This window comes from Notechis scutatus, chromosome 1, assembly GCF_049901735.1.
Source record: "Notechis scutatus isolate UNSWTSFEM ecotype Mainland chromosome 1, rNotScu1.2, whole genome shotgun sequence".
NCBI lineage: Eukaryota > Metazoa > Chordata > Lepidosauria > Squamata > Elapidae > Notechis > Notechis scutatus.
In genome coordinates, this window is record NC_142009.1 from 309,347,411 (window position 1) to 309,374,623 (window position 27,213).

Here is a 27,213-nt window from a genome sequence, read left to right on the forward strand (position 1 = left end):
TAGGTTGGGACAAATAACGGGAGCTCACTCCGTTATGCGGTGCTAGGGATTCGAACCGCCGAACTGCCGACCTTTCTGATCAGCAAGCTCAGTGTCTTAGCCGCGTTCCTCTGAATGTGTAGTATATAACACTTTTTATGTGTATGCCTTTGAATCATTCTTGACTCCTGGTGAACACCTGGAGAAGTCCATGCAGGTTTCTTGGCATGGTTTTCAGAAGTAGCTTGCTGTTGCCTCCTCCTTCCTTGGGCTGAGAGAGAATCCCTGGCCCAAGGTCATCCAAATGGTTTTTACAGTTTCCCAGTTTCTAGCTTAGTGTCTCCAACAACTACACCAAACAGATTCTTATTTAATACTGCCATGCAAGTAAGAAGCTATAACAGGTTGCCCTAATCAGAATAGGTAGAGTTTGGTAAAGACACCTGTCAGTTTAGAGTAATACATAACAAGCAGGGTGTGGTTGTTATTCTAGATGAATTAAACTGGAGCAAAAGAGTATACAATTTTGTGTCACAGGCATGGCTTTGTAGAGAAAGGATAGAAATCCGGCATCATTTGAACAAGGCTCCATTTAATCCAGTATCCTATTACTAAGACTATCAGTCAGATGATTTTAAGGAGCCCACAAAAGAAGTATCAGTGTTTTCCTACCAGCCTATTCGGCTTTGGAATGTGGACATTCCTTTTAGCTCTCTCTGGGATAATAGGTGTTGATAGGCCTGACTTCTATTTCATTTGTCTATGAATGTTTAATCCTACTTTTAAATCCCCCCTTGAAATCAACTAAGCTGGTAGTTATCACCACATTTTCTGGCAGCAAATTCCCTTTAGGAACCAAGTGTGAAAAAGTACTTTTCCTTGTCTCTTTTACATCCACTGCCAATTAATTTCACTAGCTGTCTCTGAATGCTGGTGTTGAAGAAAATAAACCTCTACATCTTACCCAATTTTCAAAATTGTTCCAACTTAGTAACCAGGGATCAACACAAAACAAAGAGAAACTAAAGTTGAGCTCCTCATTTTACAGCACTTGTTCCAACCCAGTTTCATCCAGTTACCTAAAAACCCATCATGTCTGTCATCTGGATGCCCTTTTGGACCCCATCTTTCCAATTGCTTCTTTGGAATTCTTGCCATTTTTGTCTCAGACACCTTGTTTTAAATAATTATTTTATCTTTGTATACTGCCTAAAGCTGCTTTGGCAACCGATGCGGCTAATAAATTGATTAAATATTAATAAAGCTTCTTTGTCATTTCCCTTCAGTTTTTTTGGTAATATAAGATATTCTACTTTATATCCAGGTTGGGGAACTGTCAATGACTGGGTTTTTTTTTTTTTTCTGGAGCTGAATGACTTAGAAAAGTGATAGTAGCTGAATCTGAAGTAATTGGTGGCAAAGAGGTTCCATATTTTTAGGATCAAGAAGTGATCCTATGCGTTTACATTTTTTTCTTCACTGTTTCATCATCTAATGCAAAAGTCTCTAATATTTTTAAAGGTCCTTCTCCAGAGCCATGGAGTTAGTGAAGACAAGGCTTGGAAGAAAGGAGGGAATATCACTGAGTCTTTTGTAAGGTGGACTTTGGTAACAGTCATGGGCCCAGATTAAGTCTCTGAACTAGAGATCCATCTTGCCTAATTCAAATCAAGAAGGAGAAGGAGAGGGGAGGAGAGGAAGGGGAGAGAGAGAGAGAGAGAGAGAGGGATGTTTGGGTATTCAAAGGTAATGCTTCCCAGCCAATATACACTTCAGTAGATTGGATTACAAAGTGATTCAGGTGATGACAAGGCCAACAAATCATTCCTTAAGTACTTTTGGTTAGGATAATGACTTGAAAATCAGGAAGGAAGGCTTAGATTTGGGAGGAAGAGATTGATTTGTCTAAGGAAATCTAAGGCAAAGCTATAAATCCGATTCTGGTCAGTGGGACTGGGACTCATCCTGTGTCAAATTTACACGATGCAAAGATTCCCAGCATTGCTTTTGAAAAAGCAGCATTAATTCATAACATGCCTATACATTCCCCTCCCCCCTTTCTCCTTCCTCCATTCTGATTTTAAAAGCAGACCCAGGACCAAAAATGCAACTTAAATCAACCAGCTCTGCTCGTACCTCAGCCGAGACCACCTCGCGTCTGGAATCCCAGAGGGAAAACACTGCAGCTGCCAAAGGGGGCTTCCTCTCCCCTCCCCTCCTTTCCACGTGCTCTCTCGCTCAGCCTCCTTTCCGCGCCGGGGTGGGCGGAGAACTGCGAGCAAGTTTCTCTCCCTTCCCCTCCCCTCCCGCCCTGTCCTCCCCGACGGCTCTGCCCGGGACTTCTCTCTTCTTTTTAACTTTGCAAATCTTCCACTTTTCCTGTTCCGCAACCTGGGAGGCAGCATCATGTAGCAGCGGGAGCCGGAGCGGGACCGACTTTCGCCACGACTTTGCTCGGTTGCCGAAGCAGCAGGAGTGCGTGGCTGGAAGTTTCCTGCGTCCCGCCGTGGGCTTCTCGCTTCGCGATGGGCTTGCTGGATAGATCAAAGCCGGGAGGCTTCCCTTTGCCGGCGCTATTATAGTTTACCGCCAGCTCCGGATCGGCTTGGCTGGAGTCCGGTAGACCCGTTTGTTCCTTTCCGGAGCCCCCCAGGCTGGGATTTGACATGCCGCCGGTGCTGGGGGTGAGTGGAAAAGGGCTTGGAGCTCCCGGAGGCTTCCCTCATCTCGAGGTCTCTGAGCGCAGCACAGAGAAGGGGAGTGAGGGGGGGAGTTTTCTGTCTCGCCCCCACTCCGATTTGTCCCAAAGCGCCTAATCTTGGCTCCGTTTGTCTCTTCCAGGTAACCGAAGGCGGCTCTCGGCGCGAAATCACGCCGCTCTCCCTCGAGTTCCCACAGCGCAAGAGACCCCTCCAGCCGGCCGTCCCCGAAGACCGATGCGGCAGTCGCCCAGCTCCGGAGGGAGCCGGAGCCGCCTCGGCAGGCGAGTTGAGCCACTTCGAGGGAGCCGCCAAAGGGGAATGGTGCAGAAGCTGCCAAGCCAAGCTGGCCGAACTCAAGAGGCAGGCGGCGAAGCTGGCCTCAGGCTCCAGCTGCCCGGCCCCGCCGGTAGGTTTGCGCCACGCTTGCGCTGAGGGGGACGGAGGGTCCCGGAGTGGTCTGTGTGTGTGTGTGTGTGTGTGTTTCCCCGGTGCTTTTACATCCAAAGCCCAGTGCGATCGCGCGTCCTGACTTTTGGCACCCAGAACACTGCAAGGGAGGAGAGGGGTGTATATCCTTGGAACTCTGTGTGGCGTTATGCCACCGGTGTACCTATGGCTCTGCTTAGTCTTCTGTCCTTTTAACGCTGCTTCGCTTTGGAAGCCTCGGTCGGGCGACAAGGCAAGAGCCCTCTTTTCCCCAGGAAAATACTATAGCCTACTGTAGCCTGGGGAACGGCCCCATCCGCTGCATACATTCCTGCGCACTACTGCGTGGTTTTCCCTCTCTCCAGAGTGTTGCGCTTGGGGCATTGCGCTGCTGATTGCACGGGCAAGTACAAAAAGTGTGTGTGTGGGGGGGGAGGATTGCACAGTAGTTTGCCTTGGTAGCTGAAAAACCTGTAAGCGTGGACATCTGAGAGAAAATGTGCATTCTGTGGCTCACTTGGGGATTGCCATTCTCACTGGGTTAGCAATTCGTGAAGGAGGACCCCTGCTCTGTTTTTTTTATGTTGTTGTGTTCCTACATTCCAGTGTACATTTGTGTCCAGTGCACAGTGTTGTCTCACCCACTTGCCCCAAGCAGTATCTGGCCCTTGTCAATATCTGCAGACATGGCTAGGTCAGCGCTGATGTCTATTATATCCCTGGTGGATATTCTTTGCACCGGTTTGCAAGAGTCTCATATTACTTAGCCCCAAAAGTTATGTTAGACCTCTAGAAGCTGCTTTTTCTCTCTGAAGGGGAAGCTAATTATTTTGTATGTACGGTATCTTCAGACCAGTGACAGTGCAGTGTTGTGCTTTTGCTGTGTGTTGAATATTGTCATTGTTCCTTTTTAGACTTTTGGTACTGCTGGGGAACTGACTGCATCATATACTCATGCTAGGAATAACCATGAATATACACCCTTGTCCTTGATGCAGTGTTAGTTATGCATTGCTAGGAATTGACAATGGAATCTGTGCTCCCAGGCTCTGGGGAGGCATTGTCCAACTGTAGGTATGTCATCTGTGCACTGCAATTGATGCACATCATGTCTGCAGGCTGTAAATTCTAATCCTTAGAAGGTAACTTATGTCTGTTATGTAGGAAAATACTGATCATTTAATCAGTATTTGGAAAGTCTGTTTGCATATCAGTTTTGCTTTTGATGTATGTTATTTTTGTACCTGTTCAACTTATTTGATTTGCATCCTGCTGTTATTTCTACAACTCAAGGTGACCTACAAAAAGCTCCTTCCCCCTGTTCTTCCCCACAACAACAACCCTACGAGGTAGCTTGGGCTGAGCTGAGGGAATGACTGGCTCAAAGTCACTTAACCAACTTGCAGGCCTAAGGAAGGACTAGGATTCATAGCCTCTTGGTTTCTAGCCCAGCACCTAACCCATCATGTTGTAGACCCACATACAACTCAGATGAAATTGATCAAATCCTTTCAGAACCAAACATTTCTGTAAAGAGTTCATATTCTGTCTAACCTACGGGTGTCAAACTCGATCATGTCACGTGACATATCGCGACATATCACAATGTTTTTTGCCTTCGTGGTGCTGGGGTGGGGGTGGCCTGTATGTGACACATCCAGCCCAAGGGCCACCAGGTTGACATCCCTGGTTAAGGGAATCAAGTAATATCTGGTGCTGTTAAAAACTTCAATGAATTGATGTTTGATTTAGGAGATCTATTCACTATTCTCCCATGACTTGGCTTTAACAAAGATTTCTGTTTGGGGATCTGTTAGAGATAGGAGGACAGATTTTGCCCTTACTTACTCACCAGATTTAGTGTTTAGTTTGATCCTAGGAATTGCTAACCAATATTTAATTATTGGTTGGATTGAGCAACACACTTAACCCTAAACCTAGATCAGGGATCTACAAACTGGTTGGCTGAGGAATTCTGGGAGTTGAAGTCCACAAATCTTAAAGGTGCCAAATTTGAAAACTCCCATGTGACAGAATCTCTGCATTCACATAGCTCACTTCATCCAAGAATATAATATTGTGATTTAATCAGATGAGTTTTGGAAGTAGCAGCTAAACCACTAACTCCTATTTTAGTTTATTTTACTCTTTTGTGTGAACTCAGTGTCTAGCAAATGTACACCTAAACTTAAGAAAGCAATTAATAATGGATTGTGTGGTTGTTTGTGTATCTATGCTTATACTTTCTGTCTTAGTGATTACTGGTAGAAGAATTTAAGCTTCAGAAAGTAATGTGAAGACATTCAGGCTTCTGATTTTATGGAATTGAAGTGCATTGACCACTTGATTCTGTGCAGATTTAATTGGAAGTAAATTTTGCAAAGAATGAGATGGTTTTTCTCCCAAGAGCAACTGGCATAAGGTGTGAAAGTATTAGATTAGAATAGTAGAAATGCTGATTCAATTTGCCAAGTGAAGCTGGATTTAGATCAGTGACAGTTCTCAACATCATTGGCCTCCAAGAGCTGTAGAGTTGTCCTTGGGAAAATGTCAGAAGATAAATGCCCTGGGTAAACATGGCACAGAATGGAAGTTGTTTTTACTGTTGGTGGGATTGCCAAGAAGTGGAGGTCGTGTTGAGAAGGCTGTAGTAGAGAAGACTGATATGTTTGCTTTACTTACCAGTATTATTTCCTCCAAACATAGAAGTATGAAAATTAGCTACATTGACAATTTGTTTAGGAGACCCCAAAATAGAAAAGGTGAGATCATCCAGTTTTGGAGTTCTCTTCATCTTTAAACATCAATCATATAACTTTGGGAGCTGAAATAGCATCTTGATACCAGCAGTATTCAGGCAAGTAATGTCATGTGGTGCCATTGTGGCTTATCCATGCCCGTATTCTTTTGAATATTGCCTCAGTTGTATGGGAAGATGCTACAATTCTTTCCATGTCATAGGACTAATGTTCAATTAGCTCTAGATTAGTGGTAGAATGTGATGTTTTGCGTCAAATTAAAAAAATAAGGTACTGTTTTTGATGACCCCCTGGAAAATAATCATGGAATCATTCCAGAGGGTGTTCATCATTTATAGCCTGAAGTGATATCACCTATCTATTTCTAAATTCTCCTTCTCATTGTTTAAGGCACTGATATACAGCCTCTTTCTCACTAGTGTCAAACATGCAGCCAACTGGAAGGTGCAACCAGATAATAGGTGTGTAAAGCAATAATGATCCAATTTCTTCCATATTTACTAAAAGTCCAGATGTTTGATGGGAATTCCTCTATAATGAGATATCTGTCTTTCCAACTCTTTCAGTGCTCCATTGCCACCTCAGAAATGGTGATATTTCTTATGGAGGCCAATCTGATAACCATATCAATTCTACTTACAACAAAGTTTCATTAAATTGTCCTCACTTTTAAAAGTTTTATGTGCAAAGTAAAAATCATTGAGATAATCAGGATGCCTTCTATCTTTTATTACTTTGTGGATTTTTTTTCTGTTGCCTGAAACCAACTAGACTCTAGGTGGCTTACAGAGCTTGCCTAATAAAAACATAATACGAAATCAGATTAAGAATGAATTGAAATAGCAGTTCCAGTTCATGGCTCGAATAAATTAATACTAAAGGTTAAAGATTAAATTTATGGAACATGGCACCATTGGGTTTAGTTAATCCCCAAAGGGTCTCTGGAAAAGCTGTGCCTTCATGTATTTCTGGCCATGGGGTGGGGATCATCTGTGCTTCAGGAGGCAAACTGTTCCAGAGGAGGGAATTGTTATGCAGAAGACTCACTATTGGGCTCCCTCACATTGTACTTTCTGGTAGATGAAGACCCTTGAGTAGCATTCCCTATAGGATGAGTAGATACTACAGAGGAAAGGCCTGAGACTTAAAGGGCTTTACATGAAGCATCTTGAATTGTGTTTGGGAACCTACTGGTAATCAGTGCAGTTCGTGCAGTAGGGGTGCAACAAGTTAGTACTGTTGCTGATTGCTAAGGTCCCATGCTGCTGTGTTCTGAGCTAGCTGAATTTTCCAAGTGGTCTTCAAGAGCAATCCTGTAGAGAATGAATTAATCTAATTGAGAGATGGCAGGGACATGAGTGACATTCAGTGCATCCTGTCCCAGATAAAGCTGCAGCTAGTCACACCAGTTGAAGCTCCACAAAAGCCCTTCTAGCCATAGTCTCCACCTGCTCTTTGGGAAGGAGCTGAGAGTTTTGGAGGACTCCCAGATAATTATACTGCTCTTTCTGAGGGAACACAATCCTGTCAAAAGCTGCAGATGTCATAGTCCTGGCAATCAGTTAGCCTCTGAATCAACAATGACCCGAAACTACTTTTTCCTATCAAGATCCACATAGCCTCCAGATGCTGGGTCATGATTTCCATCTCCTCCCTCACTAGACCTGGGATAAAGTTACTGTATATCAGGGGTCTTCAAACTTGACAGCTTTAAGACTTGTGGACTTCAACTCCCGGAATTCCTCTTCCAGTCATGTTAGCTCAGGAATTCCGGGAGTTGAAGTCCACAAGTCTTAAACTTGCCAAGTATGAAGACTTGCTGTATATCATGGAGTATTTTCAGCATACTTTACCTGGTGGATGACTTTTCTCAATGGTTTCATGTAGATGCTGAACAGGGTAGGGAAAATGACCACATCTGTCAAAGGAAAGTGGATTTTGTAAACAAATATCTGCCAAATTGTAACTTTTTGTGGTATGTATTTAATTATTTGGTAAAACAAGTTGTCTGGAGCTCTGCATGTTCAGCTGTAACACTTATCTGATAAAGCTGAAGGAAGTTGTGCCCCTGGTCCAATGTCACATCTCTAGGCTAGCCCTGTTCTATGAAATGTGCACATGCCATGTGTCATCTGCAAGACAATCCCTCTCTAGATAACCAGAACTTCTCTTGTGCTCTCTAATTAAATAGGTATTGATCCAAAATTAATGTTAATAGCATTGAATATCATTCACATAATGCCAAATACCTGTTGTATTTGATTTTTTTCCTTAACTAAATCAATTTCTGTACATGCTTCATTCAAAACAGTTAGATTTTTGCTGATTTGTGTAGCAATAGACCAGAATATCTGAATATATATATATCATTACAGTTATCAGATCCTTCTGTTATTCATGGATGTTTACCAGGCTGGACCAAATTATGGTATGTATGTTGTGTTGAAGATGACATCACATATATTTGCACCAGATACAGCAATGCAAGTTCTAAAGTACACCTTGTACAAAATGATATGATGCAGCCGCCATCAAGGATGGTGTGTTACAGATATTGTATCTGCCATTAAGATCCTCAATGCTTTCTGAGTTTGACAAGTTGTCCTTCTCCAGCCTAGCATCCTTCAGATTTGTTAGGCCATCAGTTGTACTGTCTGGGGACTTGGGGCTTTCCCAAAGCCTTTGGAAGGCATCTGATTGGAAAAAGTAGACTTGTGTTACAGTCATTGGCAACATTGCACATTGCACTTTGTAAGTATGCACTATTCCTGAGCTGAGTACACATTGGGGCATGAACAAGGTAGTAATTGGATTACCTTTGATTTGTCTTTATATTAGGAAGAAATAGAATGAAAATTTGTAGCCAATTATTTACAAACCATTTATAAAACTTATGAGAAATTTTGGAGCTTTTTTTTGTCTTACTAACAATAATTTTTTAAAATCAGGTTGGAAATAATGTATTGTTTTCCAAACAATATTTCTCTGGTGACTTGCAATAATAAGAGGGGAGAGAAAGGAGGTCCTGCAGAGGAAGTCACTCTTCCATTGTCCTTCAAGAGTTCCTTTTATGAACAATTTAATTTCCCATAGATTCTAAATATAAATTGCTTTGAGGAGTGGCTTTGCTAAAATAATATCGGGTTGTAGAGATCAAGTTGCCATGTTTCAAAGTTTGATGCAAAGCCTGTGAATAGCGGGGAAGTGGAGCAGGAAGATAAGAAGTCTTTTTCTGCTGGTTTGTTTAGATCAGTCCTTTTTTGTTCCCTTAATGTGAAATGAAAAAAAAAATCAACTGCAAAATAGTTAGACTTCTGATTGTCCACTTAGCAGAGAATGGAAAGTTAATTTTCCATTGTTTACTTGCAGAGTATAATGACTTGCAAGGAACACATAATCCTGCTTAAGCTTGATCCTTGCTCTGGATAGGGGTGATTGTAGCTTTTATTTCCATGTTGTGGGTTTTTTTCTACAAACAAGGTTTTGTCATAGGTAGTAAAGACAACAGTGAAGAGTTTGCCAGCCAATGGTTCTTATTTAGGAGATCAGATGAGGGAATTCTCTCCTCTGGTCTGTTTGTGTGGTCTCATTTGTACCAAATTCTGAGGAACCCTCTGTGATAAATTCTTGAGGATGAAGAAATTAGACCTATTCGCCCTGCCTTTCTTCTTTTAAGGGTATGCTAAGGAAAGTAATAACTTAATTGTTGCCAGGACAGCCTTGGATGGGCTTCTCAGTGCCCCCAAAATATTTCCAGAAACACAAGACTCTAGTCTGGATCAGACTACAGGCCTGCCTTGCTCAGCATCCTGTTTCTCAGAGAGGCTCATCACTTGACAATCTTTGCCCACTCCTGTGCAGTGGTTAGAATGCAGTATTGCAGCCTAACTCTGCTCACATTGCCAGCAGTTTGATTCCCTCAATCCTGAACGGCTGAAGGTTGACTCAGCCTTCCATCCTTCCAAGATCAGTAAAATGAGGATTCAGATTGTTGGAGGAAATATGCTGACTCTGTAAACCACTCAGAGAGTGCTACAAAGCACTGTGGAATGGTACATAAGTCTATTGCTATTCCCAGCTTTTGCTGCAAACCCCCCCATTTTTCTTCCTACCCCCTGCCTTAAATAACTTTATGCATATTTTCAGTAGATATTTTCCCCCTTAAAATGACAGGGAATTGTCTTGTCAATTTTCAGTGATTATGGTTAAGGGAACATGAGCCGTGGTGGTGGTGTAGTGGATAGAATGCAGTACTGCAGGCTATTTCTGCTGACTGCCGGTTGCCTGTAGTTTGGCAGTTCGAGTTTCACTGGCTCAAGATTGACTCAGCCTTCCATCCTTCCAAGGTCGGTAAAATGAAGACCCAGATTGCTGACAATATGCTGACTTAGAGAGGGCTGGAAAGCACTGTGAAGTGGTATATAAGTTTAGGTGCTATTGCTATTGCAGGAGCACCTGTAGGCCACAATGTGGTTAGTCTTGCCATCTCAGATGGTACTGTGGTGTCAACAACCATGACCTTCAAGGGCTGGATGAAGCAAAACAAAAGCACCACCCAAACCTAGAAGTTGGCCATCTCTGCTTAATATATAGAAGTATTAACTATTACTTCTTTTATTCTGCAGTAACTGCAGAAGCATCACTTAGGAATTTTTAAACAATAAGTTGTTCCTTGTGTTGTATTCTTGACACAGATTGGTCTCCTTGCACCTGTATTTCATATTGACAAAAATGTGATTTAATGAAACAAATGGATCACTGGTAATATTAAAGGAAACACGCTGGCCGAAGGGGTAGTAAAATATAGCAGAGTGATAGTGGATGGAAATGGAGAATGGAAAGAAATCAGTTATTAAATACATATGTTTTCCACAGTTTCACAATAGCCTGCAAAATGGACTTGCTCCATTCCAGTTTTATAAATGTACCAGAATGCTAAGAAGCATCAAGATTGCCAGTACTGTTTCTTTTGTCCTAAAAGCAGTTTTAAGTAGAAATCTGGGCTGTGCTCCAAGTGTGTAGGCTTTTTTGTATTGGAAAATGGTCATTGTAGTGATGTTAGAGTGGAAAGTATTAACATCTGAATATTTGGAATACTGTATGGGTCAGTGTGTTGATTTTCCAGAGGCAGGAAGTAAGCATTTCTTATGTAACTTGGCAGAATAGTTCTAGCCATTCTTCCTTAATTCCAAGTCCAACTGATATCATTGGGTTTTGCTTTCTAGTCAGTGTGTTTAAAAATACAGCAATTATCTGCATGTTTGCTGAAAAAAGCCCCAAACAGTAGATGCAGCAGGATGTTCTTCTCTCAAGTTAACCCATATAGCAGAAGTGGGTAATTTCTGATGTTGTTTTTGTTTTATTCATCACTAGGGGCTGGGAGGCATGTCTGGTGACATCACGGGGCCATCATAGTGGGCAAGGCTAGCATGGATGAGGAAACTCCCCCTGATAGATATAATATGCAATTTGTTGCCTGGACTTGCAGCTCCTGCTGGAAGAGCAGACAGCAGCTGTAGCCAGGGGGGCCTTTGCATAAATCCATTGTGTATGCCAATTGTGCCCATTCTGGACTGGGAAGCTTTGTTCACATCACTCATACTTCAGTCCCTGTTTGGATTATTGGTAAGCTGCCTATTTGGGCTATCCTTAAAGACTACCTGAAAGTTGCAACTGGTCCAGAATGCAGGGGGATGTGCAATTTCAGCTATCCCCTGGTTTACCTGAGTAATACCACCGCTGTGTGAGCTGAATTGGCTCTTGGTTGCTTTCTAAATGCCTAATATAAGGTACTTGTTGAAGATCCTCCATGACACAGACAGACACAGGTTATTTCTGGGATTGCCTCTCCCTGAAAATATCTGTCCATCCTACTAGATTAAACAGGGTGGGTGCTCTCCAGGTTCCTCCCTTAAATGTGCAATAGGCACATTTAGAGGCACATCTTCTGAATGGCCAATTTGGCCCTTTTGAACGATCTCCCACTGAGATCTGAAGGATCTTTTAACCTTCTGGAGGGCTATGAGGACCAACCAGGCTGTTCCCCCAAGCATTGGGCTAGGATGGGAGTTGAGCTTGGAAGTTGTTTGATCTGATGCCTGGTGGGAGGAAGGGTACTTCTGTTTTTATACTTACTGTGAATCATTATATGATATTATTATCCATACATAAGTTCTAAAAATATGAAATAAAAAATTGGGGTGAAAGATTGAGATGGCCACTTTGCCCTACCATTACTCAAGGCACGCCATGGTCAGGGGTGGGATTCTACCAGTTCGCACCTATTTGCTAGAACCGATTGTTAACATTCTAAGCAGTTTGGAGAAAAAATTACTGGCCTAATCCTGTAAGAAAGGCAGGAAGGAAGCATTCTGGTGTTGCTTACAGAAACTGCCTCTCCATTAACCCTTATTACATTCTTGGCAGGACTAGACTTCCTGTTTCAGGAATGTCTCTGGAGCTTTTTTTCTCTCCTTTGCTGGTACTTTGATGTGTGGAGTGACCATTCAAAGTTACAATGGCACTGAAAAAAGTGACTTATGACCATTTTTCACATTTACAACTGTTGCAGCATCCCCACAGTCATGAAAGGCCAGGCAAGAAGATGCGTGCCTCAATGTGAGTGATATTGAGTTGGCCACACCCAGCCAATAACATGACCACCAAGCCATGTCCACCCAGTCACATGACCACCAAGTCACGCCCACCACCTAAGCCATGCCCACAGAACCGGTTTTTTTAAAATTTGAATCCCACCCCTGGCCATGGTGTCTACATACGGGCTGCAGGTTTCCTGTGCGTGAGATTGGATTTTCTCTTCCTCTTCAGTTGATTTCAAAGATGGGGAAGGGAAGACTGGCAGGCAGGCAGGCAAGAAGGAAAGAAGAATTAGAAAGACCTCTAATACTAACTTGAGAAAAATTGTCAGCATAAAAAAACCAGGATGATCCTTTGGGCCTTGCTCTAGCTCTCTGGAAAACATAACGAGGGTACTTTAGTCTATGTATTTAGAAGTTTTAAGTCCTTTGCTATTATAATTAGCTGTTTCATCATAGCTTCATCGAGGTTTTTCCACCTGATCTTGTTGGATATAAGGTTCTAGGATGATAGAAAGGGTGAATGTCAGAAGCTTTACTCATTGCTGTTGATCGAAGGAAATTGTCTTCCTAGAATAAAAAATGATGATTCTGCATTCAAGTTTAGAATGGTATGAAAATAGAATGATGGTTCGCTGGATTGAAATCGTTCTGTAAAAGAGATGTTTCATTAAGCTCAGCAGACACGCAAGTCTTTGTGAAACCTCCAGTTCTTTTAACTTCTGTGATTTTCAAACATATAATTAAACATTCATGAATCTTTTGTCATCTGCCTTCTTAATTTTTCCTCCTTTGGCATGATAAGGATTGAAATTATACAAACAATTGTTTGTGTAACTGGCTCTCAGAGACTGATAAAACGATAAAGATTAAATACCTCTCTACATCTTACCCACATTGTCCTTTGAATGCAATATATTGGGGGTTGCATTTCAAAAGGGGGCAGGGCCACATAAAAGTGTTTTAAAAATAGATAAGGAATGAAAATTTAATTAAATATTAATAGGATGACTTTTAAGTAATTTAGCTACTGAGCAGTTTTTAGAAGTGCAAATGGAAAAATATAAGGGGAAGACTGGTCCAATTTTACCACACACCCCGCCCACTGCATATAGTCAGAATATTTATACAGATATATGTAGGCATTCATGAGTAAAATTTCACACACATTAACTAGGTCATAGACCCCATCCAGGAGCTGGGTTTTGGTGCCCAAGCCCAGACTATGGCTTGCAATGCTTATTTCCTTAAAGCATAATGAAACTTGGCATTGTGATTTTACCTCCTGCCAGCTGCCATGAATAATTGGAATGGGATTATACCCAGGCATTCCTCCACATGCATTTTGCATTTAGGAAGTCCCAGATTTAATCTTTGGCATTTGTAGGTACAACTGGAAAATCTTGTGTTGCTGCAGTGAATTGGTGCAGGCAACACTAAATTAGATAGAGCATGAGTGTGACCATGGTTGGACTGATGCATATTTGAAACTCTAAACTGGGTTAACAAAGAACACTTCCTGTGCTCATACAGTGCTATGCCCTAATGTGCCCTAATGTGCGAATCATATGGTTTACTCAAATGCTGTGATGTTGGCTGGGTTCCCACAAGATGTTGAGCCACAGTTACTTAATGGAACAGTACTTGAGATGGATGATGGAGGACAGAAGGATAGAGATCAGTGGTGGGATTCAATTTTTTTTACTACTGGTTCTGTGGGCATGGCTTGGTGGGCATGGCAGGGGAAGGATACTGTAAAATCTCCAGTCAGGAGTAGTGTTTGCCAGTTCTCCGAACTACTCAAAATTTCCACTACCGGTTCTCCAGAACTGATCAGAACCTGCTGAATACCACCTCTGATAGAGATGGGTTTTCTGGAGCAAGCTTTCATGGGCAAACAACAACTTTACTGTTGCTGATGCCATTGCGAAACAGGTTGGAACAGGGTAAGCACCTACCTGCAGAAGTTCATCAAATTACTATTTATCTAGCTTATGATGAGAACATGACAGAAGGGAAGTAGACATACGCATACAATCCATATAATAATACATACATTAAGCAAGTCCCTGGATCGAGCAGGACACGATTAAAATGGCTTCTGCAGAGTTAGGCCTGATGTGAATGGATGTTTTTTCTAGATCCAAAAGAAATAAGCCAACAAGCAAAAAGACATTTTTCACAGTTTTTAGTGTTTCTATTGTAGGAAAGCCTAAGGAGATTTTGGTATTGTCAGAAGCATCATAAATGGCATTGGTGCTTTCCCTAAGGAAGCTGTCATGGGTGACTGAGCTTTATGCTGAGGGTTTGGGTGGGTGGGTGGGGGAAGTGCTTCAGAGAGACAGGTGAAGTGGTATCATTATGCAGCACTGACCCCTGGGGCCTACATTTAGTACTCCCCCCCCATCAGGGATCTAGACTGGAGGAGAGAGAGGAGAAGACTTGCAATTTATCTAGGCCTCCCAGGCTGGCGGCAGAGGGTAATTACCGTTGTTCTTTTCCTTTCCCCAACTAATTTCTCCAGCACCCTGCCTTATTAGAGGGAAGGGAAGGAAACACACAAACCAGTTCAAAAGTCCTGAGGGATGGAGGGGGAGGGGGAGCATGCAAGAGCATCTGCTCCTGACATCTGAGGTTACTTTGAACCTGTTGAAATACGCGGTAGCGGCTTTATTGTTCCTGCCAAATGTTCAGCTATGGCGATTTAGGCTTCTCAGACATGTTAATAGCACAGCTGCAGGAGGGAATACTCACCCTGTGTGACTTCAGATGATTTTCCACACAGGCTTGGCTCTCCCTTGCCGTGGAAAAGATCGACTAGGATAATTTCTCCTTCGTTCCTGGGCTTGTCCATGCATTTCTTTTCCTTCAGGGTCATGTGGTTCTTCTTGTGCTGTATGTTTGAATTAGATCTATTTTCTGGAGGAAAGGGCTTATCAGGGGCTACTATGGATGATGGGCTGGTTCTAAGGCAGTACTGTTTTCAGCAGCATTCCCCCCTCCTCAAAAAAAAAATAATACCAGTTTCAGGGGATAAGCATGCTTTTGCTAGATGTTCTGCCTAAAAAAAAATTGGGGGGAAAAGTAGGATGCTGGATTTAGAATTAACTTCTGATCTGAACCAGCAGGATGTATCTTTCTTTACTAAGTTTAAAATGAAATACGGTTTAAAAATAAGAAAATCAATAGGAGTACAAATAGGAACAATAATGGTGTATGTGTGTGTGTGTGTGTGTTAAAACAGGGGTCTCCAACCTTGGCCACTTTAAGACTTGTGGACTTGAAGTCCACAAGTCTTAAAGTGGCCAAGATTGGAGACCCCTGTGTTAAAAAGTCAAGATGATAGCCATAATTGAATGGTGGAAGCTTTGCCTCTGTTCCCCCCCCCCCATTTGTTGCACTTTTTTAAAAAAGTGTAGCTTTGGTCACAAAGCCTTTTTAAAATCCTTCCTATGATTGCCTCTGGGAACATGTCAGTGAAGCAGTACTAAAACAAAGAAAACTGTACATCATCTCAAGTAACAGATAACAGCAGACCACAATAAATCACCATGTAAAACAGTTGTGTCAAACATAGAAACCAGGTGGAAAGATCTTTGCTCTTACTAGGAAGACTTCAAAGTAGGTGTCAGAAAAGACACTCTGAGCAGGGTATCCCATGAAGAAGTGTTAAGAGGCCATTTACTGCCTTCCTGTGTGCTGTGTCTTGCTTTAGAGCAGGGGTGTCAAACTGCATTTGTTTGAGGGCTGGATCAACATTGTAGTTATCCTTCATTGGGGGGGCGAGAGGAGACTGGATGGACAGCAGATGGGACAGACACCTCCTACAACACTCTGCTGGCCAAAATGTGCCCCCCCCGCTCCACATCCTGTTTTGCTGGCAGAATCCTATCCAGACTGAAAACAGGGTGCCTGTGTGCATGCCCCCATGCCCTGTTTTCACTAGCAGAGGCACCATGGGCTGGTCCTTTGCTAATTCCAGGCAGCACTGCTGGCCAGATCTAAGCACCCCATGGACTGGATGCGGTGCACAGACCATGCATGAGTTTGATGCCTCTGCTTTGGAGGAACAGTTGGTGGAGGATCTTTCTGTTAATGAGCTCATTAGTGTACATAGTATACTAGGAGGAAATATGACCCCAACAAAACTTCAAATTGGATTGAGTCTTCAAATGGTTTGGGAGCCAGTAAAGACAGCAAACAATGGGTATGGTATGCATGCAACCAAAAAAGTTCTTCTTTTGCTTGACTATTTCTTCTTTCTTGAACCTTTACATCAGAAAATAATATTCTTCAGGGATAAAGTATCAGACTGATATAGGGCCGTGATGGCGAGCCTATGGCACGTGTGCCACAGGTGACACACAGAACCATTTGTGTGGACACGCGAGCCCCAGGCAAACTTACCTCACTGCGCATGCGCACACCTCCCAGCTGATTTTTGGGCCTTTTTCGGCCTCCCAGAGGCTGGAGGGAAGCCTCTGTAGCCTTTGTAGGCTGAAAAACAGGCCCATTTCATCACTTCCTGTATTTCCAGAAATACCGGAAGTGACGAAATGGGCCCATTTTTTGGCCTACAAAGGCTGCAGAGGCTTCCCTCCAGCCTCTGGGAGGCTTCAAAAAAGGCCCAAAAATCAACTGGGAGGTGTGTGCATGCGCAGTGCAGGTAAGGGGGATGGCGTGGGGAGGATCGCACATGCATGTGCAGGGGGTGTGGGGGCCCCCCATGCGCATTGCCTTCTGGGTGCTGGCATGTGAGCAAGTGTGCGCAAGCGTGCACGCAATTTTCAGCCCAGGAGCCCAAAAAAGGTTAGCCACCACTGCTATAGGGGAAAAGATTGGAGAGCCTTAATCTTTTTCAACAGAATTCTATATTTTCCAGGTGGGAATATGATAGATGATTTGGGAGTTAATAATAATGTGCTTTGTTTTTGAAACTGAAGAAATGAATTGCTTGCAGTAGGAATGGTCAATCTGTTTTCTCCAAATAATTTGGACCAAAATTCCCATAATCTTGGCTATTGGCTTGATTGGGTGGAATATATGCTGTAGATACTAGAGTGCAAGACTTTTGCTAGGATATCACTTTGCTTATGTTTGATCTCCATGCAACATGGTGTTGGATTACTCCCTGACACACATCTTTTCCACCTGTTTCACTTGGAATGCTAGAGGAATTTATTTATGGGAGGCATATTCCTGGCATGTTCTTTCCATTCTTTTATGGCTTTCTAGTTTTTTTCTCTTGACCAGAGTTTTATTGAGATGGTGTACATCACAGTGGAGTCCAAAAATGTACCTTCTGGTGACAAATCTTTTTCTGTCATTACAACTTATTTATACTCCTTTTCCATCCGTGTGGTCCTGGGCCCTCTCATTGGCTACTCCGCTTGCTTGTTCTTTCCATGGACAAAACTCCACAGCTGCAGGCCTGCCCTGTTCCATACTACATATAAGTGTATATGTTGGGTTCTGCAGCTGCTGCTAGCAGAAAAGGCCAGACTGGAAGCAAGTGGACCTGCTGCTTCTTTTTCTCCTCCAGGAACTACAAACAAAGACAGGAACCTGAGGAAACAATTGGTGGGATCAGTTAAATTGATCTGAGCCTAAATATAGTATTAGAGCTGGTGTCTTAGAATAAAAAAGTTTGTCTGAGATCCATAACTGGCCAATGCTTGCAGACAGAGTGTCTTGATCCTCGGTGCAGGATTCTGAGCTGAAAGGGTGCCGGCTGATGTTTTCTTGTATCTATCAAAGTTACCGCCTTCCAGAATTACACTTATTTTTAATATTCTTTTTTTTTATTAATGAATGGAATGATAACATGCTGTAAAGCAAGTCTCAGCTTAAAACGCAATCTGTATTTTCAACAATATTAGAAATGGATGTTGAAAAAAGTCAGGAAATTACAATTAAAAAATATCTGGGGGCATCAGATTGGATGCTATCTTTTGGATATTCCTGCTATAGAACTAGCATGTCCCATACGAAGGAAGGTCTAATTTTTGCTTCAGGTTTGTGGTCATTAATGATTTCTTTCTTTCTTTCTTTCTTTCTTTCTTTCTTTCTTTCTTTCTTTCTTTCTTTCTTTCTTTCTTTCTTTCTTTCTTTCTTTCTTTCTTTCTTTCTTTCTTTCTTTCTTTCTGCCATGTTTAGCTTACTGCTTTCCATCCCCTTTCCTTCTAAAAAACATTGTTTTTAAAAGGGGTTTTTAAGTTTTTCTTCTTTGAATGTTAGCCAGTTTGGAAAGGAATAGTTCTTAAATATCAGATTTCCTATCACCACTTTTGGAATTTAATAAAGCCTTAATACCATATGCCAATATCTTCACATAAGTGATTAAAGAGAACAACGGAAGGGAAACTGATAAATTTTTGTTTAGCTCTTAACACATCTTCATTCAAATTATTTGGAGACATTTCCCATAGCTCTGGATATAATGCTAAAATCTCTTGGAACAAAAATGGAATATGATATCTTTGTTGAAGTTCATCATTAACTGGTGAGATATGGGCAAGCGTTGAATGGAAAGCCTTTGTGTGAATGTTCAAAGAACTAGTTTGTTAATTCCCTCTTATATGTAGTACTCCGTTTATTAGGATTTCTATATTGCTATTAATGTGATTGGAAGGTCTCTGTGAATGGTTGAAATTTATATATTGATTACTGCCTAATTTAGGAAGAATATGTCCTTGATTTTTATTTGGGCTATTAAATTGTGCTTCCCACTTTGCTATCCAGTTGTTTTTGATTTTAATTCTTATAACTGTCACGTCTCCCAGGTGCTACATTTTGTTCCAGTAGGGGCTTTCTGATTAACTTCAGGGCTAACTTAATATTGGCAAATTGTTGCAAATCAATACTGTTAGCTCCTACACTACATTTAGTTGATTTTCTTTCATTGTTCTCCCAAAGGTGCTTTTTCAAAAAGGCAACTGGACTTTCTTTGTTTTTCCTGGAAGACGTTTTGCTTCTCATCCAAGAAACTACTTCAGTTAAGAACTTCAGTTAAGTTAAGAACTGAAGAAGGTTCTTGGATGAAAAGCAAAATGTTGTCCAGGAAAAACAAAGAAAGTCCAGTTGCCTTTTGGAAAAAGCATCTTTGGGGCAACCATGACCTGGATGACTGTGAATATCCATCAGTGGTGGGATTCAAAATGTTTCACTACTACTGGTTCTGTGGGCGTGGCTTGGTGGACATGGTGTGGCTTGTGGGTGTGGCTTGGTGCAAAATCCCCATTCCCTCCCCACCCTACTAACCTACTTTCCAGCTCCGTTCTCCTATGCAGGGCAACCAAAGAAGACCCAGCCGATTAGCTGGGACTTGGGGATGGGGCCAGTCAGAGCTGGTATTTGTTGGTTCTCTGAACTACTCAAAATCTCCGCTACCGGTTCTCCAGAACTGATCAGAACCTGCTGAATACCACGTCTGGTCTCCATAGACACTTTCATAGTTCTCCTATAAGCTGGATCTTGATGATGAAGCATGAGGCACAAAGCGATTTACTGTATGGAAATCATGTCCCACAACAATCTTGAATTCTGACATAAAAGAACTAATTATTTGCCCAGTATTTCTTCAGTAAGGCTGGGGATATAGTTTTTGTATGACTGATGGCAGTGGAATCTGGTATGCTTCTGTTCTTTTGTAGATTTTTCTAAGAAGAAGCAATTTATAACACATCCAGAATCTCACAGCCATTTCCTCTAGCAATTTACCTACGAGATAAAGTAAAAAACATGCATTATTGATACCCGTGTTCTGCATTTTGCAGTTATTTCTTCCAATGTTGTTAATTTTTTATCTGCAGCTTTGAAGGAGCCAGGGAAAAGAAACGAATGGGAGGGAGCAGGGGGTGGAGAGAATAGAATATATGTGTATGGGTTAATGTATGAATTTTGCATAATTTTAATATGATGGATATATAGCTTTTAATTTTATTTTAATAGTTAGTATTTTGCACTGGGGAAACATTGCTCTTATTCTCTGAAATATAGTTAGGCTTTTTATGTTTGTGAATTTGACTGGTATATGTTTTCTCTTGCTCTGAAATATTTATCATGACCTTCTGTAATGATGCAGCTTAGGTCACCATCTTCGCTTAAGCCTTATATTGTAAGGTTTCAGTTCAAGACAGGTGAGATAATTTATCAGCTGCAGTCTTTAAATATTGCTTTCCATGCCAATGTCCATCTCTTCCCCCCCCCTCTCTTTTACACACACACACACTTCGCTTAGTTGAATGCTTTGCAGCTGGTGAATTCCCATGCCATTTAGTTAAATCAGTGGGGGCATTTTGAATTTTGACAGCATTCCCATAAAATGGTTGCAAGCCAATCACAAAATACTGCATAATCATAAAATAAATCAGGTAACCTGCTCATTAACATTCCAGCCTTTCCAGGATCCTCTTCTCACTTCTTGGTAGTCGAGCCTCACAGTTCCTGTTTTCATTTCTTAGAATGCTTATGGAGGATTACATCACCAAACACAGGCAACAAATTGTGGTTTGTAATCTTCCTAGGATTTGAAGATACCTTCTGCTTGCTTCTTTCGTGGGATTATGTAATTTAGGATGTTTATCAGGTTCTTGGGAAATCATATTTCATGAGTATTAGTTGTCTTCCTGGAATCTTCAGAATTATAGTGTTAATAGACTAGATTAAATGGACCAATTTAGTATAAGAGAGTATTCTATGGTTCTGAGCTTCCTATGTTTTTTAACCTGCTTATCTGAGGTAAAATTGCAAAATATGTATTTCCAAGGTTAAGATGTAACAATTTAAACTGGCACACTGACATTTGTTTATGTTCCAAATTCTCAAGCCTTTCCATTTGCAGGTGGCAGTTTTTCTTAATCCATATCACCTTCATGATTTGCATGGTGTTAGACTCCTGCCCATTTATCTTTTCCTGAAACAAAAGGCATATTTTGTTGGATATTACGGAAATTAGAAGGCTGAATTAGTACCATAGTGGCAATAACTATAATAGGCTGCCTACCATGATTAAAGGTTCCTTTGATTGTAAGGGATAAAAAACTTAACTTAGGTTTCTGCTAGTAGCAGTAAAACAGAACGTAATTTGGACTTTTCTTGAATTCCTTGTGATTTTCTACCACTGAAATTGGCAAGAAGAAGCCAAACTCACAGATTGTCTGCATTCCATGGTGGTCGGCACTTGTGTTTTTGTGCCAGCCATATGCCTTATTCCGGCTGACAGTTCCAAAATAATTTTCATATTAATTTTTTTCCATTGGATAAAGATCATGGTAATTACAACTAACAATATGCAACTGGTAAACAGTGACATGTTGTAATGTTGAGTGGAGGGACTTAAAGCAAAATGATTTAAATTGGTGATTGAAGAGTTTGCTCATGCATAACATTTATTGATGATGCTTTTGGCTTATTTGTTATGCCTTCTGAATGTGATCACTTATATTGTGAGGGCTAACTGCATTGAGATTTTGCAGTGAATACTAAAATGGAACACTCATTCTACTTGCTTTCAAGTGTGCCAAACAACAACAACAAAAAAAAAACTTGTAGATATCCGTGGTCACAACCCTTTCTTAGTTTCACCTAACTTATCTCTACAGAAGTAGTATTTTATGAAACAAGGATACATACGTTAATTTGGAACTTTATTGCAATAATAAAGTTAGTCTGTTCTGGTGGTATTGGAAGTAACATGAAAAGATAATTTGATTGGCAGGAAGCTTTCAGATATCTGAAAATTGACATTTTCATGATAATAGCACATAATACTTAAAGCAGGACTTGTAAGCAGATTTAGAAAAGCTTGCTCAATTTTGAAAATAGTTGCAACAAGCTTGAATCCATATTGGAAACAGAACAGGGATGATAGTTGACCAGTACTGCTTTAATTTTGATGGAAGATGAATAATTGGAGTTTAGAGCTTTAGATTTGACCTTCTCGATTTCTGAAACTAATGTATTCCATTTTAACGTAAAGTTATGGTTTTCCATTCTTATTGTTTATAGGCCTCCATATTAACTTGCTGCACTGTTTGACCAAACCTTATCCCCATCATATTGTCCTCAATAGACCCAACTTTCAAAAAGTGAATGCGAAGTGTTTTCTTTCTGAGAAAGATACTTCCAGCCAAACAATTTAGAGAGCTACTCTAGGGACGCAGGTGGTTTATTTCCTATCTGACTGGTTTGTTTCCCTCATTCAATCTGGAAGAAGAGAGGATTAATAGTCACATATGAAAGAATGGGTTTTTAGACTCACCTGAAATACATGTATGCAGAAATCAGTCCTCATTCTCCGAGGCTATTCCACCCCATTGTTCTTACTGTTTGGTGTATGCATTGATAGAGCGTTGTAGCTGCCACTTTGTGCCCAAATAATGATGGGGCCTGTTGAACTACTATGTATAATAATCTTCTGTGTTCCCTTTTAAACAATTTTCAGTGAATTATGGGCAGTTTTTGAATCTGGAGATCTAGGCTTTATAATAAATATTTGGTTTCTCTCTCTCTCTCTCCCCCATTCCAAATAGTAACCTCACACACACCTTTATCTTTATCTTTATCTTTATCTTTATCTTTTTACCTTTACCTTTACCTTTACCTTTACCTTTACCTTTACCTTTACCTTTACCTTTACCTTTACCTCTATCTCTATCTCTATCTCTATCTCTATCTCTATCTATCTATCTATCTATCTATCTATCTATCTATCTATCTATCTATCTATGGCATTCAGCTTTGTTTGGGTATTTTCCCACGTCATTGTAGTTGCGCTTTTAAAGTTGTAGCAACGTTTCGGCAGAATCTCATCTGCCATCATCACGCTTCTGTATAGTGTTCATCAGATGAACACTATACAGAAGCCTGATGATGGCAGACGAGATTCTGGCCAAACATTGCTACAACTTTAAAAGCACAACTACAATGACGGGAAAATAATCCGAACAAAGCTGAATGCCATACATGTAAGTACCCGAAAAACTTAAGAAAACAAATATATGTATGTATGTATGTATGTATGTATGTATGTATGTATGTATGTATATGTATACGTATACGTATACGTATACGTATACGTATATATATCCTGATACCATGGGAATGGGCCTCAGCATTTCATCTGCTACTGCCATTTCCCCCCAGATTGGCTGCTGGTGGTAAGGAGTATACTTGTATGTGTAGGAAAATATAAAAGCTTAATAATTGCCATGTTCAATGAAACAGTGCGGAATACTGTGACCCATGGCTGCCAATTTCTGTGGCAGCTCCAATAACCTAATAACACAAAGATAGACAACCTCTTTTGATGTGAAAGCTACAATTAATATATGAATAGAGTATTGGGGACTCCTCTGTTCTAAAGTGCTTAGAGCCAGCTCAAATAAATTTAACAAATAAAATAAATTTCAGAAACACTTCCCTCCCCTCATATTCCTTACTTTGTAACTTAACAATTCCAAAGCGTTATGAATCTTTGTAAAATGTTAGAAAGATGTATCAAAACCAGAGGGCAATTCTGGATGCCATAGAACAGAGTTGGAAAAAAATCTTTGCATTTGCTCCACAAGTTGCAATTTTCAATTTCGTTCTGAGCAGTCGAAACCAAAAAAGTTTCCCCCCAAGATTTAATATAAACATTTTAACAATATGAACAATAATGTATTGAAAACAACAATAATGCACACACTTTTGGAGAAATGGAGTTTGCTTATGAATCAATTCCTGTTTCCATTGAGGTGACCTGGGTTTTTTTTTGACGGTGCCAATTATATTGGACTATGGCACTTCATAGTATATGCAATGAAAGGCCTATTATTTATATAGTATCTCTTTGCAGTCTGAAAGTCTCTTACTGAGCATCCTGTTACCGGTGAAAAGGCAGTAAGTACATCAGAAAGAATTCTCCAGACAAAACAATTGTCAGCTAGTATAGCAGGAATGTTATTCTTAGCAGCAAAGGAGGAAACAATATCTCAATTGTTGTTTGCTTAGACTGAAGCAAGGCCATATTTATAATTTGATATTGACCATTTTCGTTGTCTTTGTATAAATATAATATAGATGCTTTTGGAAAGTAGCCCAATGCATCAACATTATATTTGTACAAGACAACTGAATTTCAGCTTTCTGTTCTGCTGAGCGGCGAGAGGGAAAGAAACTCTTATGACTAGAACATGAGCAGTATGAAGTGAAATGAGTAGCTTCATTATTGTGGTCAGAAGTGGTTAGACACCAGGAGTGTTGAGAGAATTGCAGTGTAAATTCAGCGCCAGAAAAGTAAACACAGATGGCCGAGGCTTCATTTAACTTCTTTATAAACACAAAGTAAATTTTACAATACCAGTTGTAGATTTCTCCAAGATGGAGCAAACTCAAACAGAAGCAGACATGTTACAGGTTCAGAGCAGAACAGCAACTCAACTCCAGCAATCAAGCAAGCAAGTTAGTTTCTCTTTCACTTTAGAGCTGAGCACAGAACAGAGAGAAACCACGCCCAGATTCTCTCTTTAAGTTTCAGCCCTCAACTCAGCTCTCATTGGCTGACCTTGTTACTAAGCTCTATTCCAGTTCATGAATATACTCTGACAAGGAGTAAATGCTTTTTTTTTTTTTTTAGCAAGAGTTCTTCTGGGTCTGGAACTGAAGTCTCATAACCATGGTAGGATTCCCTAACATGGTGTCCATGGGTATCAACATACCTGTGGATGCTCAGTTTATGTCCTCAAAGTCCATGGCCCGCTTGACTTTTTATCAACCTCCCATTTTGACCCATAGGAGAGTAGATGCTGCCATGCTGTTAAGCAGGATACCAGCCTCCAGTGTTAGCTTTATTGCCAAGAAATCCTCAGGGCCACATGATCTTTCTTAATTTCTTAATATTGTATATCCCCCAAAGTGAGGTCTTTTGCTATGGTTAGGGATCAATTTGGGGACCTTTTGGAGAGAATGGAAACAAAACACTGTGGAGCTACAATGCCTCAGAGAAGAATGCAGAGAAGAAGCGGAGAGATACATTTCTGCTAGATAGCCAGAGGTGGTATTCAGCAGGTTCTGACCAGTTCTGGAGAACCGGTAGTGGAAATTTTGAATAGTTTGGAGAACAAGCAAATACCACCTCTGACTGGCCCCACCCCCATCTATTCTCTGCCTCACGAGTCCCAGCTGATTGGCTGGGCCTTCTTTGGTTGCCCTGCACAGGAGAACGGAGCTGGAAAGCAGGTTAGTGGGGTGGGGAGGGAATGGGATTTTGCATTATCCTTCCCTTGCCATGCCCACCAAGCCACCCTCACCAAGCCATGCCCACAGAGCCGGTAGTAAAAATTTTTGAATCCCACCACTGTAGATAGCTAGTATAAATGAACGGCTCATTTCTTTTTTAGACTGGCAAGAATATTTACTAACCTGGAACAATTGATTTTGATAGCTTATTACAATAAACTTAAGAGTGCCGTAATATTATTTGAAGCTTATTGAACAACGTTGCATACCTTATCGTGAAAAGCATGACAAGTTATACCCACTCCTACAAGCACAATGTGATCATAAGGACTAGGGATGATACAAGCTGCCTCTTACTCATTTCTCAGCAATCCTTTTTCAGCTGGAGTCTTATTGGCATTCACCAGGTGATCTGGCTGTTAGAAGAAATGATAAAACCCTAGCCTGCTGGTTCCAAAGCCAAACACAAAGACTCTTATATTTGTAGGGATTAAATAACTATCTGAGTGCAATACCAATCCTTCCCTTCTCTTCCTTCACTTCCCTTTGGATTTTAATTTAACAAAATTTCTGGTTAGTCTGGAAAAAGTTATGCACATCATTTCAGGTTTCCTGTTTGGCTTGTACCTAACATGTCTTATTCAAAGTGGGAGATCAGTGTTTGATCACAAATTTGATTACCTTATGCCACCAGACTTGAAATTCTAGAACTTGAAAACCTTGAATTACGCCGTCTTCGGTCTGACTTAAGCATGGTATATAAAATCATACATTGCAATGTCCTACCTGTCAATGAATACTTCAGCTTCAACCATAACAACACAAGAGCACACAATAGATACAAACTCAAGGTTAACCGCACCAAACTTGATTGCAGGAAATACGACTTCAGCAATAGAGTGGTCAATGTCTGGAACACTCTACCCGACTCTGTAGTTTCTTCCCCAACCCCCAAAAACTTTAACCTTAGACTGTCTACTATTGACCTCACCCCTTTCCTAAGAGGCCTGTAGGGGGCATGCATAAGTGCATCAACGTGCCTACCGTCCCTGTCCTATTGTTTCTCTTATTCTTTTATTTTTCTTATATGTACCCATTTCATGTATTCACAACTATGTATACATTTATACTTATTATCTTGTAAACAATTGGCAAATCAAATAAATAAAATAAATAAATAAAATAAATACAATTCTGTCCCATTTGTCATTATTTCTGAGTGCTGAGGGTACCCTTCATCACCTTCAATTGTTGGCAATGATGATCTAAATGGTGGGTCAACTTATCTGGAGTTGTATATTTGGAAGAGGATGTTTAAGGCTATGTAACCTAATGGCCAAGAAAGCAACATGAGCAAGTCATTTAGTCATCAGGACTCAAGTTGTACTTGAATGATTTTTTAAAAAAAATATCCAATTGTTTTGTCAGATAGAATCAGAAGTCCTTTTTTTGTGTGGTAAACCTTGAGGAATGTAAATGTAAAAAAAAATTCCCAGAACCATAGCACAAAAGTGACCAGGGTTGCCATTT

The 27,213-nt window shown here is 40.9% G+C and overlaps 1 protein-coding gene across 5 annotated transcripts in view; it reads left to right on the top strand.

Annotated features, from left to right (window-relative positions):
• The window catches only part of KIF26A (kinesin family member 26A), a 174,545-nt gene that overhangs the window by 11,517 nt on the left and 135,815 nt on the right, over positions 1-27,213 (top strand). For 4 of the 5 annotated variants that reach the window (XM_087952240.1, XM_087952242.1, XM_026670253.2 and 1 more), the window contains exons 1-2: positions 2,313-2,663; positions 2,821-3,087. In XM_087952240.1, coding sequence (XP_087808366.1) covers positions 2,646-2,663; positions 2,821-3,087 — 285 coding nt within the window. In that variant the 5' untranslated portion in view covers positions 2,313-2,645. Of the gene's footprint in view, positions 1-2,312; positions 2,664-2,820; positions 3,088-27,213 lie in introns of those variants that run through there. The other variant, XM_087952243.1, reaches the window with a different exon arrangement.